The sequence below is a fragment of the Panthera onca genome, chromosome B1 (assembly GCF_046562875.1).
Source record: "Panthera onca isolate mPanOnc1 chromosome B1, mPanOnc1 haplotype 2, whole genome shotgun sequence".
In the NCBI taxonomy this organism is placed as follows: domain Eukaryota; kingdom Metazoa; phylum Chordata; class Mammalia; order Carnivora; family Felidae; genus Panthera; species Panthera onca.
The window spans coordinates 45663123-45682626 of NC_138342.1; the positions used below are offsets into that span (position 1 = coordinate 45663123).

At 38.3% G+C, this 19504-nt stretch overlaps 1 protein-coding gene and 1 pseudogene across 2 annotated transcripts in view; both read left to right on the forward strand.

Annotated features, from left to right (window-relative positions):
• POLR2B (RNA polymerase II subunit B) overlaps positions 1 to 19504 on the forward strand; it is a 42106-nt gene that overhangs the window by 13543 nt on the left and 9059 nt on the right. For both annotated transcript variants that reach the window (XM_060655713.3, XM_060655712.3), the window contains exons 7-18: positions 55 to 213; positions 1687 to 1851; positions 4553 to 4749; positions 4927 to 5046; positions 5820 to 6006; positions 6655 to 6798; positions 7028 to 7167; positions 7270 to 7381; positions 9471 to 9625; positions 10778 to 10976; positions 11297 to 11465; positions 19341 to 19437. In XM_060655713.3, the coding sequence (XP_060511696.1) occupies positions 55 to 213; positions 1687 to 1851; positions 4553 to 4749; positions 4927 to 5046; positions 5820 to 6006; positions 6655 to 6798; positions 7028 to 7167; positions 7270 to 7381; positions 9471 to 9625; positions 10778 to 10976; positions 11297 to 11465; positions 19341 to 19437 (1844 nt within the window). The remainder of the gene's footprint in view (positions 1 to 54; positions 214 to 1686; positions 1852 to 4552; positions 4750 to 4926; positions 5047 to 5819; positions 6007 to 6654; positions 6799 to 7027; positions 7168 to 7269; positions 7382 to 9470; positions 9626 to 10777; positions 10977 to 11296; positions 11466 to 19340; positions 19438 to 19504) is intronic.
• On the forward strand, positions 17104 to 19323 carry LOC132692887 (heterogeneous nuclear ribonucleoprotein A3 pseudogene; annotated as a pseudogene).

A 19504-nucleotide genomic window follows, 5' to 3' on the forward strand; every position in this document is an offset into this window, starting at 1 on the left:
TCTACTTCAAGGACCTGTGGGTTTTATGGTGTAACTTTTTTATTGTCCACAAAGGTTCTGATTGCTCAAGAAAAAATGGCAACAAACACAGTCTATGTGTTTGCCAAAAAGGATTCTAAATATGCCTACACAGGAGAGTGTAGATCATGTCTGGAGAATTCTTCCCGACCCACCAGTACTATTTGGGTTAGCATGCTGGCGAGAGGAGGACAGGTATGGACTGGAATATGATATTGTTTGGGTTTACTTCTTTTTGTCTAGTCTTGTAATTTTTTTTAAGTTTGTTTATTTTGAGAGAGAGCATGAAGAGGGGCAGAGAGAGAGAGAGAGAGAGAGAGAGAGAGAGAGAGAATACCAAGCAGCTTCCATGCTGTCAGCACAGAGCCTGATACAGGACTTGATCTCATGAACTGTGAGATCATGACCTGAGTCGAGCTCAAGAGTCGGATGCTTAACCAACTGAGCAACCCAGGCACCCCCTGTTTAGACTTACGGTTTATCAGGCTGCATTCTTAGAGCTTTTCTGGACTATATTGTCAGTGTTATGTGGTAGGTATTGTATTATTTACTTATTGCTGTGTAGCAAATTCCTCCAATAGCAACATTTATCATCTCATGGATATGTAAGTAGAGAGAACCAAATGGCATTTGGAGATATGAGGGCTGAGGGTACAGGAAAAAGGGCAAGATGAAGATTTGGATATCATTTATTTTAAAGTTTATTGAGAGAGAGGGAGGCAGGGAGGGAAGAGGGAGGGGCAGAGAGAGAGAGGGAGAGCAAGAATCCCAAGTCGGCTCCATGCTGTCAGCAGTGAGCCCAACTCTTGGCTCAAATCCATGAACTGAGAGACCATGACTTGAGCCAAAACCAAGAGTCGGATGCTTAACTGACTGAGCCACCCAGGTGCTCCTAAAAATCGTTTGTGAATTGTTACTGAACAGCCATAAGATGGGAGATAAGGAAGGAGGCCTAAAGTAGGAGGAGAGAGATGACAGAAATTGTTATTAGAAGGACCATGATAATGTAGGGTTATGAGGCCAAGAGAAGAGAGAGCTTAATATTGAAGAAAAAAATATAAAATGGAGAGGTCAGTTGATGGTATGTCATTGTAGGTTAGTAACTTTTTGTATGTGTGTAGAATTAAAGAGAAATTGGAGAAAAGAAACTTGTGTGAAAGGAGCTATTTATTAATTTTGAAATATTTAAGTGAGATACAGATCAGCTCTGAATTTTTCATTCTCTGCTGTGTTTTTCCCCCATGTTTGTCTCTCTGTTTTTTTTTTTTCCCTTTAGCCCTCATATCTTTCTTTGGGAGTTTTGTGTGTTTTTTTTTAGTTTGTTTTTGTTTTTGTTCTCTATGGGGGGAGAGGGTGTGGGATCAGTGTTCATATTCTTTTGTAGCCTGATGTAATTTCCAAATACAGTATTGGGTAATTCTGAGAGAATTTTGCCAGGCAGATAGTAGAGGATGGAAGTTCTCTCAGTTCTAAATGATCAACCTGTTCATAAAATTAGTAAACCTGTTCCAGTGGTTTTGGAAAGCATCCATGGGATGTTCCTTAGAGTATGAGAGGTATGCATCTTTTGAAATATATACAATGAACATGTATATGAGTGGTTCTCATGGTGTTTTTATATGGCTGTGATCTCTTTGTATGATACTCTAATGATTTTTATTTTTTCAGGGTGCAAAAAAGAGTGCTATTGGTCAGCGCATTGTGGCAACGCTACCATACATCAAGCAGGAAGTTCCCATCATTATTGTGTTCAGAGCATTAGGTTTTGTGTCTGACAGAGATATTTTAGAGCATATTATTTATGATTTTGAAGATCCAGAGATGATGGAAATGGTAATGTGAAAGCAAAATGTCTTTGTAGTGTTTTCTAAGAGGTTTGAAGTTACTGACTGTTGCTAATCTTAAAACAGTAGAAAGCTGCTCTGAAGAGTAATTTAGCTGTCAGAAATCCCATGCCATTTACTATTTAGCAAAAGCCTTCAGGCTGTCTCAGCTTCTTTCTTGACAATTCTGTGTAAAATAGTCATAAGAACTAGAGGCAGCCAACTAGAGGCAGCCAAAAGTTCACTGACAGCAGCAAGAGGAAACCATAGTAAGGAACATCAGAAAGCATACCAGCTTGGTGCAATTTAAAGAAGGAAAGTGAATAGTTGATACAACTTCTTTTTTAAAACTTTTTATTTTGAAATAATTTCAGATTTATAGAAAAATTACAACTCTTGTATATTCTTCATCCAGATTCACTAGTTTACCTTTGCTACATTGTGACCTTTGCTACATTTGTTTTAGCATTCTCTATCTATATAAACACATTATTTTTTTTCTGGACCATTTGAGAGTAAGTTTTGGGCATCATTTCCCTTTACTCCGAAATACTTCAGTGTGTATTTCCTAAGAACCAGGACATTAATTACATATTCATAATACATTTACCAAAATCAGAACCTTTAACCTTAGGTACAGTGCTGTTAAGCCATAGATCTTATTCAGGTTTTTGCCACTTGTCCTGATAATGTCCTTAATGCTTTTTTCCCCCCTGGTTCAGAATCCAGCCCAGGATGGTGCATTGCATGTCATTTTTAAGTGTCTTTAAGTCTCTTTAAATCTTTCCTTGTCTTTTTCTTCAGTGTTCCATAATATTGAAATTTTTGGGGAGGAGGATAGGCCAGTTATTTTGTAGAATTTCCCTCCATTTGGGCTTTTCTGGTATTTCCTCATGATTAGATTCAATTTATGCTTTTTTGGCAGGAAAAATAATAGAAGTAATATTGTGTGCTTCCCAGGGCATTGCATCAGGAGTTTCGTGATGGAATTTTGTCCTGTTATTTGTAAACTCTACAGTGGTGTCTTAGGTTCCTCTACTGTAAAGTTACTAAATTTGTCGGAAGATTCTTTGATCTAGATAAAGAACCATTTCCTTGTCATTGTTTTTCATTGATGATTCTTGTTTCAGTAGTAGTTGATATACTTAAAGTTGTCCTGAATTGTCCGGAGTCTTTAAGACTATAGAGAAAAAAGGTTAAATGGAGGCTACATAAATGTTGGTCACATAGTGAGATGGTGGAGTGAGTACATATTAGTTTTTAGAACGTTGATGCAGTTTCATGAGAAAAATGGATTCTGGCTAGATTTTACTTTAAGCTTTTATCAGTAGTCATATTAGTATAAAGTATAAAAGAAAAATACATGATTTTATCCAAAAGGCATCCCAAGTGATTCAGACTGTATTCAAACTAGAATTTTCTTAGTAAAGTGAAACAGCTGATTGATATATATATATAATTTTTTTTTTTTTTTTTTTTTGAAAATTACTCTTTGTTCCTTTAGCTCTTTTGAAGCTTAGGCCAATTTTTACAGTCTGTGAGTCCAGCATTTACTGTGCAAAAGTGCTTTAATTCTTTCTTCTGAAAATGATTGTTACTCCTTTTCCAAATCCAGATTAACCTTTTTTTTTTAATGTTTATTTATTTTTGAAGGAAAGAGAGACAGAGCATGAGTGGGGGAGGGGCAGAGAGAGAAAGAGAGAGAGACAGAATCCAAAGCAGGCTCCAGGCTCCGAGCTGTCAGCACAGAGCCTGATGTGGGGCTCGAACCCAGGAACTGTGAGATCATGACCCTAGCTGAAGTCGGTCACTTAACCGACTCAGCCACCCAGGCACCTCAAATCCAGATTAACCTTAACAGAACAATTTCAGAACAAGAATGACAATTTAAAAAGATCACTTTCATTTACCATATGCTGACTGCTTTATGTTACCTTTTTCTGATCTTTGGTTCCATGATTGGAATTTGGATGTTTAAACTTGAGGATCAGTGTTAAATAGACATAGGAAGTCAAAGGCAGGAAAGGCATTTCAGTATATGTGATAGGATTAAGGGTATTTACAGTGGCCAGAGTTACTCAGTGTTACCCTTCATTCCTCATGCTCATTATTGTGTAAAATTGGAATTTTAGAATGTTAGAACTAGAGTGAAACCTAGAGATTATTTTATCTAGCCACTTGTAGATGAGCAAACTGATTACATGGCTGCTCAGAGGCCACGGTTTACTTAATCGCAGGTATGAAATGTAGGTCTTTATAAAATATTCTCCTTTACAAAAAAAAACTGAGTGGTTTTATTTATAGGTTAATAACCTCTTAAACCAAGGCTGAAAATAGCCTGGCACTTTTATGCATTTGTAATTTAGTAAATTTTAATTTTGACTATTAAAAGTTCTCTAATTTGGTATAAGGTGTTTGGAAGGAATTTTTGTTTTGCCATTTGTTAAAATGTAAAAACCAAAAACACAGTACTCTTTTTATAATGGAATTATTTATATTTTTTAAGGAAGTAGAGTTACCTGTGTTGATGAGATTTTGTCAAGAGATCTCTAGATCTTAAAAGTGTATTCAACTTACAAGATTTTGTGATTCCTTGGTTTTTCAAAAAATATTTGCATATTCTGTTAGTACATAGGGATATTTAACATGTTACAAAGTAAAGTTATAGTTGACTTAAGGTGAAAATGACTCTTATTTGAATTGTCTGATAGGTGAAACCTTCTCTCGATGAAGCTTTTGTCATCCAAGAACAGAATGTTGCACTGAATTTCATTGGCTCAAGAGGGGCAAAGCCTGGTGTCACCAAAGAGAAAAGAATTAAATATGCAAAAGAAGTCTTACAAAAAGAAATGCTCCCTCATGTCGGTGTCAGTGATTTTTGTGAGACCAAAAAAGCTTATTTCTTGGGGTATGTTAAATATCATTTTAAGTTTTTTGCCAAGATAGTTTTTCTTGAAGTTAAAAATATCACAGGGGTGCCTAGGTGGCTCAAAGAGCATTAAAAAAATGTCAGAATGGTGTTTTTAAATTTTTTAAAAAGCCAAAAGCCATATGTTTTCTTTTTCACTTCTTCTTTTTTTTAAAGGTACATGGTTCATCGGTTGCTTTTAGCAGCTTTGGGTAGAAGAGAATTAGATGACAGGGATCACTATGGAAACAAAAGATTGGATCTTGCTGGACCACTACTTGCATTCTTATTCAGAGGGTAAGGAATGAGAATGATAACAGTTACAAGTAGAGAGATTTCACTTTAGATTTGTCATTGCACTAGTGGAGGTCCTAAACTGTCTTGGCATCCATATTGGGTATATATGAAGTTGGCTACATTCTGTTTGCCACTCACCCAGATTTTGTTCTACTTCGTGTCTGTGAATTTCAGGTTTGTAAGGGCAGGTTATTACTTGTATACGTTTTCTTTATTTCTCTGGTAGCTTTATAAGTCATTTGCTAAGTACTGATGATATTGGAATTTTTATTAGTCCTTCTTTTGCATTTTATAAAAACCCAAAAGCTGGAGGGAAATCTGTCAAAATATTAGCAGCCGTTGTCTCATAGTATTGATGTAATATGATTTTTATTTTATTCTTCCTGTGTTTTTGTATTTTCTATACTTCCTGTAATGAACATATAACACTTTTATATTCAGAAAAGTTATTTTTAAAAGCAAAATCTGTAAACAATACAAAAAAGATAATATTAGCAATATTTCTTTCTTCATATTCTATTATTTAGTGTGTTGTAGAATAGTGATTTTTCAGCCTACTGTTTCACCCTACTAAGGAGTCTGACATTTTTCCCTAGTTGCTCACCTCATGTGTGTTTATGTACTGTGAGTACAGTAGTGCTTTTTACATAAAAAGTAGTAACGCTTCCCTCCCCCTACCCGAACTACTTTTCACCCCCTGTGGGCAAAATTGTCCATATTGAGAATGCATGTTGTTGACCTTTACATATTTAAAATACCATTTTATTTGGCAGTATGTTTAAGAATTTGCTTAAAGAGGTGCGGATCTATGCACAGAAGTTTATTGATCGAGGAAAGGATTTTAATTTGGAGTTGGCAATTAAAACAAGGATTATATCTGATGGCCTAAAATATTCATTAGCTACTGGAAACTGGGGTGACCAAAAGAAAGCTCATCAAGCCAGAGCTGGAGTATCTCAGGTAAGGACATCGACTGTAACTACAGGTTTGATAGGAAAATGTTGTGAGACTAATAGATCCCTTCATTCATTAAATGTAAATTATTTTACTTTTTTTTTTTTCTTAGATGTAAAAGCACTGGGGGATATTGAATTATGAAAATGAAATTTTCCTTAAATTAGCTGTTAGCATTACTTAAGAGGTTAAAGTTTTGGATTGCAGCAAGGTAGTTAATAAGTTAGTGTACCTGCTAAGACATAAGATGGTCCATGTTAGTGAAATTTTTATATCTTAAAAGCTCCATATTAGAAGTTAACTAAAGTACAAAGTACAGTACAGTGTTGACCTGTGAACAGTGGGGGGTTAGGGACAGTAACTCTTGTGGGACTAATATCCTAGTGGTTGGAGGTGATCATATATAAAACATTTATGTGGATATGTTAGAACTGTATATCACATATATGCCATCCCTGCTATGAGGGGCACTTAAGTTATGGGATGAATGATATTATCTAGGGAAGGGATGGAGAAAGGAGGGATAGGGAGAGTTTGAGAGTCAGTTGATTATAGGTTAAAATGTGACTTTGCCTCATTCTAGTATTTGCTAAAAATGCGGTAGCATGAGTAACAGAAATGCCCAAACTACAAAGATTTGATATTGTTTTCTAGGTGTTAAACCGCCTGACATTTGCGTCTACTCTTTCTCACCTGCGTCGTTTAAATTCTCCTATTGGTAGAGATGGCAAGCTAGCAAAACCAAGACAATTGCATAATACATTGTGGGGAATGGTGTGTCCTGCTGAGACCCCAGAGGTAATACATTAGAATTTACGTTCAGGACAAAAAGTCTACCAATAATTATGTAGAGTATATAATTACTTTTAGAAGTAAGTAATTTGCTATGCGGTTTTAGAATTAATGTTTTATTTATGATTTTGTTCTTAGAGTAAATCCTGAAATCAAATTGAAGGAAAAATGTTTATGGAAAGGAATTTTGATAGGTATGTTAAATCCATATGAGTAATACTTTGTTTATTCGTAGGGCCATGCTGTAGGACTTGTGAAGAATTTAGCCCTGATGGCTTATATTTCAGTTGGATCTCAGCCTTCTCCAATTCTTGAATTTTTAGAAGAATGGAGTATGGAAAATTTAGAAGAAATATCTCCTGCAGCTATTGCTGAGTGTGTATAGACATGATTTCTTTTTTGAAACTATTGTTAATCTTTGGTTATTGCTTAGTATAGAGTTACTAACTGCAAAATGCTTTTGGTTTCACATTTTAGTGCAACCAAGATTTTTGTTAATGGCTGCTGGGTTGGAATACATAAAGATCCTGAACAACTTATGAACACCCTGAGGAAGTTGCGGCGACAGATGGACATCATTGTGTCTGAAGTGAGCCTTTAATTAAGAGTAGATGTCTACAGGATTTCTAAACAAGGCATAAGACTAGTGACAATTTTCTTTACATTGGCATTTCTTTAACTGCTTTCTCTTGAATTATAGAGTACATTGTCAGAAGTCTAGGTGATGCTTTTTTAAAGTTTATTTTGAGAGAGAGAGACAGTGTGAGTGGTGGAGGGGCAGAGAGAGAGGGAGAGAGAATCTCAAACAGGTCCCACCCTGTCAGCACAGAGCCTGACGTGGGGCTCAAACCCACGAACTGTGAAACCATGACCCAAGCTGAAATCAAGAGTCGTATGCTTAACTGACTGAGCCACCCAGGTACCGCATAACTATGTTCTTTATTGGGAATTTCCCCCCAATTTTTGTTTTTTGGAGAGGGGCAGGTGGGGAGGGGCGGAGACAGGGAGTGAGAGAATCTTAGGCAGTTTGGAGCCCAATGAGAGGCTTGAGATCATGACCTGAGTCAAAATCGAGAGTCGCATGTTCTGACTGAGCCAGAAAGTGCCCTGCCCAAAATATCTTTTATAATTTCTGGGAATAGGGGCGCCTGGGTGGCTCAGTTGGTTAAGCATCCAACTTCTGCCCAGGTCATGGTCTCATGGTTCATGAGTTCGAGCCCTACATTGGACATGCTGCTGTCAGCGTAGAACCTGCCTTGGATCCTTTGTCCCCCTCTTTCTGTCCCTCCCCTACTGTACACTGTCTCTCAAAAATAAGTAGACATTAAAAAAAATAAAGTATGTTTTCTGGGAATATATTTTCTAGTGCTACCCAGTAGAAATATCATGTGAGCTACCCATGGATATAGTAGCCATGTTAAAAAATTAGAAAATGAAAATAATTTTAATATATTTTATTTGACCTGTTCTATCCAAAGTACTATAATTTCAACATCTAATTAGTAGTTATGAGAAATTTTGTATCCTTTATTTTTATGTGGTACTTTTTTTTATTGAAGGGTAGTTGATGTACAGTATTGCATTAGTTTCAGGTGTATAACATATTGATTTGACAGTTCTATACATTATGCTGTGCTCACCAGAAATGCAGCTATATCTGTCATGTATAGTAGCAATACATGTTATTATAATGCTATTGACTGTGTTCTCTGCACTGTACTACTTATTATCTGTTCATTCTATAACTGGAAGCTTGTACTTCCTACTACTCCCCTTTACCCTTTTTTGCCCATCCTCCCAACTCCTTCCTGTCTGGTAACCACTAGTTTTTCTGTGTTTATGGGTCTGTTTCTGCTTTGTTTATGTGGTACTCTTTGAAATCCACTGTGTAATTTATACACATTGTACACTGCAGCGTCTCTCAGTTCAGAATGGCCATATTTCAAGTGCTTAATAATGACATGTGGCTAATGTCTGCTGTATCGGACAGGTAAATTATAAGCCATTTGTCTGATTAGGTCAGTGTCAGAAGGTGGGCTTGTTTCCAAGAAAGTATGATAGATGCAAAATGATAATGGCTGGTTACTGAAAGGTTGCAGAGTGAAGTCTATGTAATTATCAGAGACAAAATAAATTGCTATCTCTAGTGTTTGTGATGACACAAATATATTTTCTTCATTTTGCTTTATCTTGCATGACAGCATTGCCAGATATTCAGCTTTATAATTACCAAGGTTAAATAATTATTCCTTATAAAATTTTAAATTATACTTAGGTTTTTAGTATATCGAACAATGATAAACTAAGATTTGTCCATTTTTTTAAAAGGTTTATTTATTTTGAGAGGGCATGCACATGCATGCAAGCAGGTGACGAGTAGAGAGAGGGGGAGAGAGGATCCCAGGCAGGCTTAGTGCTGACAGCGCAGAGCCCAATGTGGGTCTGGAACTCAGGAACCATGAGATCGTGACTTGAGCCAAAATTAGGAGTTGGATGCTTAACCAACTGAGCCACCCAGCTGCTGCAAGATTTGTCCATTTAAAAAAAAAAAAGATTTGTCCATTTTATTTGATAATTGTTTGCTCCAGAAATTTACTAGGAACTTTATTATATTTTTAGCTAAGTCTTAGTGATACAGAGAAAAAGTTCATGAGACTGTTTTGTCTTTTTACATGTAGGTTTCTATGATCAGAGATATTCGAGAGCGGGAGATTCGGATCTATACCGATGCAGGACGTATTTGTAGGCCACTTCTGATTGTAGAAAAACAAAAACTACTTCTAAAGAAGAGACATATTGATCAATTGAAAGAGAGAGAATATAACAACTACAGGTAAGAACATGCATGAGGAAAAAATTGAGGTATAATTCGTATGCCATATAGTTCAGTGGTTTTTAGTATATTCCTGATTGTGCAACTATCACCACTAATTCCAGAATATTTCGTTGCCCCAAAAAGGCACTTTGTACAGTCACATTTGTTTTTCTTAATTTTTATTATCAAGAACTTGTAGCGTTTTGTTAAAGCATTAAAGTCTTTGTGACATGTTGAAGTCTGATAAGAAATAACTTACTAGAAATAACTTAATAGAAATTGTATAACATTTAATATGAATAATGTGATAGCAAATAAATTTAATAAAAAGATGAATCTGCTTTAAAATTTATTTTTAAAAATATTTGAATGTATATTTTTTATTGTAAAAGAAGTCAAACAATGTGTATAATAAAAATACATAAAAGCCCCTAATCCATACTCTCCTCTTAACAAGTAACCCATACACCCATGTATTAGAACAAACCAAGACAAACTAATAGTGATATAGGATCATACTTTGTGTGTGTTGTTTATAGTAACTTGCTTTTTTTCACTATTAACAGTAATATACCTATTTTGGAACTCTTTCTGTATCCGTACATGTAGATAAAAGAATACCCTTTTTTTGTTTGTTTATATTTTAGAGCAGGGCAGTAGCCTGGGTGGGGGGGCAAGGAACAGAGGATCTGAAGCTGGCTCTGTGCTGGTAGTAGAGAGCCCACTGCAGGGCTCCAACTCAAACTGTGAGATCATGACTTGGGCCAAAGTCTGATGCTTAAGTAACTGAGCCACCACCTAGGTGCCCTGATATAGGAATACTCTTTTTTATTAAGCAGGAAGCTTAGTTAAAATACTTCAGTAGATAAGGAAATAAAGTGAATACTTCTTTTTCTTTTAAAGTTTATTTTATTTTTATTTTTACACTTGATCTTAGCCAAAAGTCCGAGAAGCGATTATTTTATTTTTATTTTTTTAGAGAGAGTGCGAGCAGGGTAGAGGGGCAAGAGGCAGAGAGAGAATGAATCCTAAGCAGGCTCCACACTTAGCACAGAGCCAGATGCAGGGTTTGATCCCATGACTCTGGGATCATGACCTGAGGTGAAATTGAGTTGGACACTCAACCGACTGAGCCAACCAGGCACTCCAAAGTGAATTCCTCTTTTTTAGTTGGCAGGATCTTGTGGCCAGTGGGGTAGTAGAATATATTGATACTCTGGAAGAAGAAACAGTGATGCTTGCAATGACTCCAGATGATTTACAGGAGAAAGAAGTAGCTTATTGTTCCACATATACACACTGCGAGATTCATCCATCGATGATTCTTGGTGTCTGTGCATCTATTATTCCCTTTCCTGATCATAACCAGGTTGGTAGCAGTTTTTTTAACTTCTGGTTTTTTGAGGTATTGGGGGAAGAAGAATACAACTTAGAGATTAATCTGTAGTTTTTCGTAAAGAAAAGTGTGTTGATGAAAAGGCTGTGAACGCATATGGAATCAGCATTTAATATGCTTTTTTTTGTTTGTTTCACTGTTAGCCATAATTATTCCAAATGGTTATGACTTCTCTTTCAGAAAAAAACATGACCTTTACCAGCCATATTTCTGATTTGTGTAGTACCCTGTAGAATCTGTTGCTTTAGAAGCATTAAATTTTCATTGATTCTGCTTTTCATTTCTACCTTTAGTCCCCTAGAAACACATACCAGTCTGCTATGGGTAAGCAGGCTATGGGAGTTTATATCACCAACTTCCATGTTCGTATGGATACACTGGCCCATGTTCTGTATTATCCTCAAAAACCACTTGTGACTACACGGTCTATGGAATATCTACGATTTAGAGAGCTGCCAGCAGGTATGTTCAGTTTTGTTTTTCAGTTTTTTTAAAATTTTTTGTATCAAAAAAAATTTTTTTAATGTTTATTTTTGAGAGAGAGTGAGAGAAAGTGCATGAGGGGGAGGGTCAGGGGCAGAGGGGGGGGAGCAGTCACAGAATCTGAAGCAAGCTCCAGGCTCCGAGAGGTCAGCACAGAGCCTGACGTGGGCTGGAACTTACGAGTCATATGAGATCATGACCTGAGCCAAAGTAGGATGTGTAACCTACTGAGCCACCTAGGCGCCACTATTCTTTACCTTTTAAGATCCTGTCATGCTTAAGTACTTTGAATGCTTGGGAGGGTGAATAAAATAACTTATGACACAACCTCTTTTATCTCAAAATTTATAATGTGGTGGGAAACTTGAACACAAATAATAAAAGATAGATATGTGGAAAGTGTTACGACGAGGTACAGAATCCTTTGAAAGCAGAGAGTGAAGGAAATGATTGATACCTGTTGGAAATCTAGAGCCAGTTTCATGGGGGAGGTGGCATTTTAGACTAGCGTATAGTTTGACAAAAGGGTATTTGAGAGAGGGGTTGAGGAAGGGCTTAGATGCATGAATGTATGAGATACGGAACAGTTAGTAGTCATGGCACTTTAGTATAACTGAAGTGTAAATGTATGGGAGTGAACTTTGGTCTCATAGTGTAGAGAGCAGGTTGAATTTTGAGAATGAAGACCCATCCAGCCTTTTGGAACAAGGAAGTAATACAATTTGGGATTTATTTTGAGAGTTGGGGGTGGTGTGCCTGGGTGGCTCGGTTAAGCATCTGATTCTTGATCTCAGATCAAGAATCTGAGTTCAAGATTGTGAGTTCAGACCCCGCATTGGCTCCACCGTGGGCATGGAGCTTACTTAAGAAGAAAAAAAAATTTAGGAATATCATTCTGGCAGTTGATACAGATTACAATTAGATATGGTATTGGAAGAAGATAATTTAGAGGTTTTTGCAGTGGTCTGAGAATTGGTAAGGTCCTTAAGAAATGAAGAAGAGTAGGAGATGAGATGCCTAATGGAATACCCTTGATGGGACTTGGAAATATTATTGGACATATTGTTGGTGTTCGTGGCTTGGATGATAAAGAAGAGAGGAGTACTATTAATAAGATTGGAAGCCCATTAGAAGGAAGATGTTTTAGAGGTAAGATAGTAAGTTCAGTTTTCAGCATGTTGATTTTCAGTTGTTGCTATAACGTGTAAGAAAAGATTTTCCAACAGTGAGTCGCAAATATGATTTGAAAGAAGCTCAGATCTGGAGCTGTGAAGTTTTTTATGTATTAGTGGTAATTATAGATTATGATGAAATTGCTAAAGGGAAGTTCAGAGTGAAAATAAAGTCAGAGACAGCTTTAGGCACCAGGAAAAGAATCAGAAGAGATTTGAGATGTAGCTGCTGCTAAGGAGAATCAGGAGTTAGCAGGAGATTTTTTGTTTTGAAGTTTATTAATTTATTTTGAGAGAATGTGAACAGGATAGGGGCAGAGAGAGAGGGAGAGAGAGAATCCCAAGTAGGCTCCGGGCTGTGAGCATGGAGCCTGACATGGGGCTCGATCCTATAAACTGTGAGATGATGACCTGAGCTGAAATCAAGAATTGAGCTACTCAGGTGCCGCTGCAAGAGGAGCGTCCTAAGGAGACTGGACAGCCGGCAAAATGGTGCAGAGAAGTCTAAAGGGCAGAAGAGTGTTGAATATTAAAGGAGACAGCATAATTCTTTGGCATAATTGTTTTCTTACCTTATTATTAACAGGGTTTTGGCTTTAACTGTGGGTAACGTTATTTAGTGGAGTTTGCTTTGCAGGTAGTGGCCTTAAATTATTAACTATACTAGGGGTTTAGCATTTTGATAGCAAATTCTTACAGGTAAGAATGATTTATTTTCAAAGTCTTCCACAAGGGGTTACTCTTGTCTAGGAAAACAATCTGTTAGGTTGTCTGCAAGTATGCTCGTATCTTTGGGGTATGCTTGTAGTGTTGTGCTTTCTTCAACATTTACATGATGATTTCTTTATGGCTAGAGAAGAAAAATAGGTAAAGGATTGGAGTTGAAATGTTCTTTTGGTACTGGTATGAAGTGGTGAAGGCATGGGACTACAAGCCTTTCATTTTTTTTTTGTTTTCTTTTAATGTTTATTTTTGAGAGAGAAACAGAGTATGAGCAGGGGAGGGGCAGAGAGAGAAACACAGAGTCCAAAGCAGGCTCCAGGCTCTGAGCTGTCAACACAGAGCCTGATGCAGGGCTTGAGCTCATGAAACACAACAGCATGACCTAAGCTGAAGTCAGATGGCTAACCTACTGAGCCACCCAGGTGCCCCGGGACTACATGCCTTTCAATTCTGTTATTGCTTCATGCCTTAATCACATCTATTCTAAAAGCTAAATTTCGCCTGATCTCTCAAACTTGCCCATATAGATAAAGGCTGTAGGATGGAGGGAGCTGCCTCTTGGGCTATAGTTGATACAGTGTATGTGGGTGATCCGGGGATTGTTACAGAGGCAGAAAGTCTCACAAGGACCAAGACAGTTGAGAATCATAGACTATATCACCTGGAAAAAGAAAGGGGCATAGGTGGTGCTCACCAAAATGTGAGGACATGCTGAGGAAGTCTTGCCTATTTCATGTTTCACAGATGTCATATATGTCCTACTACTGGCTTCCTCTGTAGTAGGATCATATCACATCTCCCAAGATCCTGAGATTTCTGCAAATTCTCCAGTTTTCAAACCCTCCTCTGCCTTCAGGAACCTGCATCTTTATGTATTTTCCTTATATTATGCTTCTTGATTATGTTTGAGACTTTGAATTCTTCCAGTTCTCCCAAAGAATCCACACAAAAGGATGGTGACCATGTGGGTGCTACTAAAGATTTCATAGGGGAATCATGTAGATTTCAGGAGGATTATTTGACTTTTCTGAAGACCTTGCCTGCTAATGGGGTTTTCTCCACTGTCAACTTCCTTGACACTGCCCTTTCCTTGGAGAATTTCATACTCCTTTCGTCCCAAGCAGAACATTTTAGCTTTTTCTGCTCCAAATTTATTTTTTTATTTTTATTTATATATTTTTAAATGTTTATTATTTTTGAGAGAGAGAGACAAGACAGAGCATGTGCAGGGGAGGGGCAGAGCGAGGGAGACACAGAATCCAAAGCAGGCTCCAGGCTCTGAGCTGTCAGCACAGAGCCTGACACGGGGCTCAAACTCACGAACCTCAAACTCACAAACCGTGAGATCATGACCTTAGCCGGCCAAAATCAACAGATACTTAACTGACTGAGCCCCCCAGGCACCCCTACTCCAAATTTAAATACACAAACCCATTAAGGTTCTCAGAAGAACAAATACCTTCTTATTAGAATGATTCTTTTTCCTTAGAGAGCAAAGTTATATTTAGCACAGTGTTTAGTGTTAACTTTTAAAAAAATTTTATTTTTAATTTTATTTTTTTGTTTAAGTGTTTATTTATTTTTGAGAGAGAGAGAGAGAGTGGGAGACACAGAATCCAAAGCAGGCTCTAGGCTCTGAGCTGTCAGCACAGAGCCCAATTTGGGGCTCGAACTCACAAACTATGAGATCATGATCTGAGCCGAAGTTGGACACCCAAGTGACTCAGCCACCCAGATGCCCCTAAAATTTACTTATTTTTGAGAGAGTGCAAGACAGAGCACGAGTGGGGGTGGGGGGGGCGCGCAGAGAGAGAGGGAGATTGAGAATCACAAGCAGGCTCTGCACCACCGGTACAAAGCCCAATATGGGGCTGGATCTCACAAACCGTGAAACTGTGACCTGAGCCAAAATCAACTGTTAGATGCTTAAGCAACTGAGCCACCTAGGCGGCCCAGTGTTAATCTTTTAAACAGGGCTTTATCTTAAAAAAAAAAAAAAATTTTTTTAATGTTTTATTTATCTTTGAGACAGAGACAGAGCATGAGCAGGGGAGGGGCAGAGAGAGAGAGGGAGACACAGAATCTGAAGCAGGCTCCAGGCTCTGGGCTGTCAGCACAGAGCCCAGTGCGGGGCTCGAACTCACAAACTGCAAGATCATGACCTTAGCCGACGTCAGATGCTTAACCAACTGAGCCACCCAGGTGCCCCAGGGCTTTATGTTTTAAACAGGGCTTGCAACCTCAGATTCCTACAGCATTAGGCAGGATTGGTGAGTAAGTAAGTTAAAGGTTTGCCTTTCCACTGGGGTTAGCCCGTAGCTTCAGCTGTGGCCGTGATGTATATAAGTGGACCCAGTGATGCCCGATCTGATATTTCAAAAAACGTTTGAAATCTAAGCTTTTGAATTTACTTTTCAAAGCAATAGGAATGGATTCAAGTTAAAAACAAAACTCCGGAATCTGCTACCTTGGGCCAGGCGTGTTTAAGATAGCCAGCAGAAAGCTTTCTGTGGCATAGAAGCCAGAGCTTTTAAGGGGCAAATGTTGTTATTAGGGAGGAGGGCCTGCCCTTTGCATGCATCTCTCTCTCTAAATCTGTTTGTGCCTTCGGTTGGGAATTACTGGGAATGAGAGACTTGGAGGAGAGGAGTGTGTCTTCAGTGTCCCAGACCCAGACCAGTAGCACCACCACCTCTTACGCTGCATCCTTCTTGTTAAAACTGCACCCCTGGCTGTATGCATAAAGGAGTAAATGAATGGTGTGCCTTCTCATGAGGGGTGGGTTGCTTTTTGAAAGTTGAATTTAGCTTTAGGGAAGCAAATATAAACATTTGATTCAGAATTCAGATAACCAGAACATTCAGTTATCCAGATTTAGTTGCTTTGTATTCTGTAGTCATAGTCTTTTACTCCACATTTGAAATATTTAAATCAAGATATGTTAACTATAGCTTTAGAGTTGAATGTATTTTAATTTTTGGAAAATCTGATTCACATATATGTGCATTATATTCATTGAAACTCCACCCACATTCAGCAGTCATTTCTTAGATTTCAGTCCTACTAGTTCATAGCGTGTTTTAAACTTTTGTCTTTTTAAGTACTTGTTGTTTTCTTTACAGTCTCACCAAAAGTAGTTTGGGCAGCAGCAACTAAAAATAAGATTGTGGTGTGGAAGGTGGCCCCACGTTTTTGTTAGTATAGGGAAAGCAGAATGGTACTAGGTTCAAACTGCAAATCAGGAGACAAGGAGCTGGGACTTGAGTCTGTTGTTTACTAACTTTGGGAGCATGGATAAGTCATTTAAATAGTTCTTTCTGATAATGATGAGAATAGTAGTACCTCATTTATGGCACAGGGTTGCTGTGAAAATTGTGAAACTTGGTTTAGGGAAGTACTTTGTAAATTAAATAAATTTAATGTTTATTTTTGAGAGAGAGTGTAAATGGAGGAGGGGCACAGAGAGGGAGACATAGAATCTGAAGCAGGCTCTAGGCTCTGGGCTGTCACCACAGAGCCTGACACAGGGCTTGAACCCACAAATGGAGAGATCATGACCTTAGCCGAAGTTTCACGCTTAACCGACTGAGCTACTCAGGCTTCCCAGGGATGCACTTTATAAATATGAGGTGACTTGTATGTGTAATCACCAATTATAAGATGGGTACATTGAGAATGACTACCTCTTTTTTTTTTTTTTAATTTTTTAATGTTTATTTATTTTTGAGAGAGAGTGCAAGCAGGGGAGGAGCAGAGAGAGAGAGGGAAACACAGAATCTGAAGCAGGCTCCAGGCTCTGAGCTATCAGCACAGAGCCTGATGCGGGGCTCGAACCCACAAACCGTGAGATCACGACCTGAGCCGAAGACAGACGCTTAACTGAATGAGACACCCAGGCGCCCATGACTACCCCTTTTTTAAAGTTTGTTTATTTTGAAAGAGCATGAGCAGGGGAGGGGCACAGAGAGGATTCTAAGGAGTGCTGTCAGCATGGAGCCCAACGTGGGGCTTGAAGCCATGAACTATGAGAGCATTATTTGAGCCGAAATCAAGAGTCTGATGCCTGACTGAGCCACCCAGATGCCCCAGGTTTTGCTTATTTTATTCATTAAGCCTTCAGAGTAGTTGCCTCATTTATTGCTATCCCAGGGGAAGTAGACTTTGACAGGTACTGCGGTGAAAAACATTTGTGGCAAATATGGCTACATAAAATTGCTTTAAAAGAAAGGGTCAGTGACTAGCCTCATCGTTTCCTTCGGTCCCATATCAAACTTGAGTTGGCAGAGGCAAGTCTGGTTTCAAAATGGCGGTAAAACCCCTGCCTGATCGCCTCCAGCCCCACTCTAGCCATCGCTACCAGGGGGAGGAAGGGCATGATTCACAGGAACCAGAGCAGTTGAGAAAACTGTTTATTGGTGGGTTGAGCTTTGATACTACATATGATTGTTGAAGAGAACATTTTGAAAGAATGGGGCACACTTACAGATTATATGGTTTTGGTTTCAGGGGTTTTGGTTTTGTGACTTATTTGTTGAAGAGGTGGATGCAGCAATGTGTGCTTGACCACACAAGGTTGATGGGTGTGTAGTGGAATCAAAGAGAGCTGTTTTTACAGAGGATTCTGTAAAGCTTTTGTATTAAAGAAAATACAGAAGAATACCATGAGAGACTACTTTGAAAAGTAAGATTGGCAAGATTGAAACCACAGAAGTTATGGAAGATGGGTGGAGTGGAAAAAAGGATTTGTTTTTGTAATTTTTGATGATCATGATACAGTTGATAAAATTGTTGTTCAGAAATACTACACTAATGGGCATAATTGTGAAGTGGTAAAGGCCCTTTCTAAACTAGATATACAGTCTGCTGGATTGCAGAGAGGTTCTCATGGAGGTGGATCTGGCAACTTTTTAGGTGGTGGGGGAAACTTTGGAGCTAGTGGTGACTTTGGCCATGGTGGAAACTTTGGTGGAAGAAGAGGTTCTGGTGGTGGAGATGATGGCAGCAGAGTTAGTTATAAAAGAGGTGAGGGTGACAACTATGACGGTGGTCCTGGTTATAGTCGTGGAGGAGGTTCTGGTGTTGGTGGACCAGGATATGGAAACCAAGGAGGTGGATGTGGTGGTGGTGGTGGTGATGGTTACGATGAAAGAGGAAATTTCAGAGGTGGTAAATGTGGTGGTGGGAACTATAATGGTTTTGGAAATAGCAGTGGGCCACAGAAGTAAAATTATGGGCCCACGAAACAGGGCAGTTTCAGTGGAATAAGCTTGGGCAGTCCCTGTGGTGGTGATTATGGATCTAGTGGTGGAAGTAAATGATGTGGTAGCAGAGAGTTATAAAAAAAAAAAAAACTCAGAAGAAAAGGGCTACAGTTCGTAGCAGGAGAGAGAGCAAGGAGTTACCAGGAAAGCTACAGGTTACTTTGAGATATTTGTCCCAAATGCATTAGAGGAACTGTAAAAATCTGCCACAGAAGGATCAATGAGTCAGAGTGAGAAAAGTTACTACAGCTTAAACAGGAAACTTTTCTTATTTAGGACTGTCCTAGCCACAGTTTGCAAAAAGTGCAACTATTGCTTAATGCAGGGTAGTGTCAATTAGATGTGCATTCCCACCCCGACTCCCTCTATTTTTAAAGATTTTATTTTTAAGTAATCTCTACACCCATTGTGGGGCTTGAACTCATGACCCTGAGATCAAGAGTCGCATGCTCTACTGATTGAGCCAGCCAGGCATCCCTGGATGTACATTTCTGAGGTCTTTTATCCATTATAGCTTTGTCTTTTTTGTTGTTGTTTTCTTTTTTTCTTTACATCTGGTATATTGCCCTATAAATTGTGGTAGTGGTACTAGGAATAAAAAATTAAGGAATTTTTAACTTTTCAAAAAAAAATAAAAGGAATAATTTTTCTTTGTTTCCTATATGATACTTTAATGTATGTTTTTACATGCACTACAGGTATCAACTCCATTGTGGCCATTGCATCTTACACTGGATATAATCAAGAAGACTCTGTTATCATGAATCGTTCAGCTGTAGACAGAGGCTTTTTCAGGTCAGCTATTTACAACAGTTGTCAAAACATTAATATTTTAATCAAAAAAAGTTTTTTAAAAACAAGT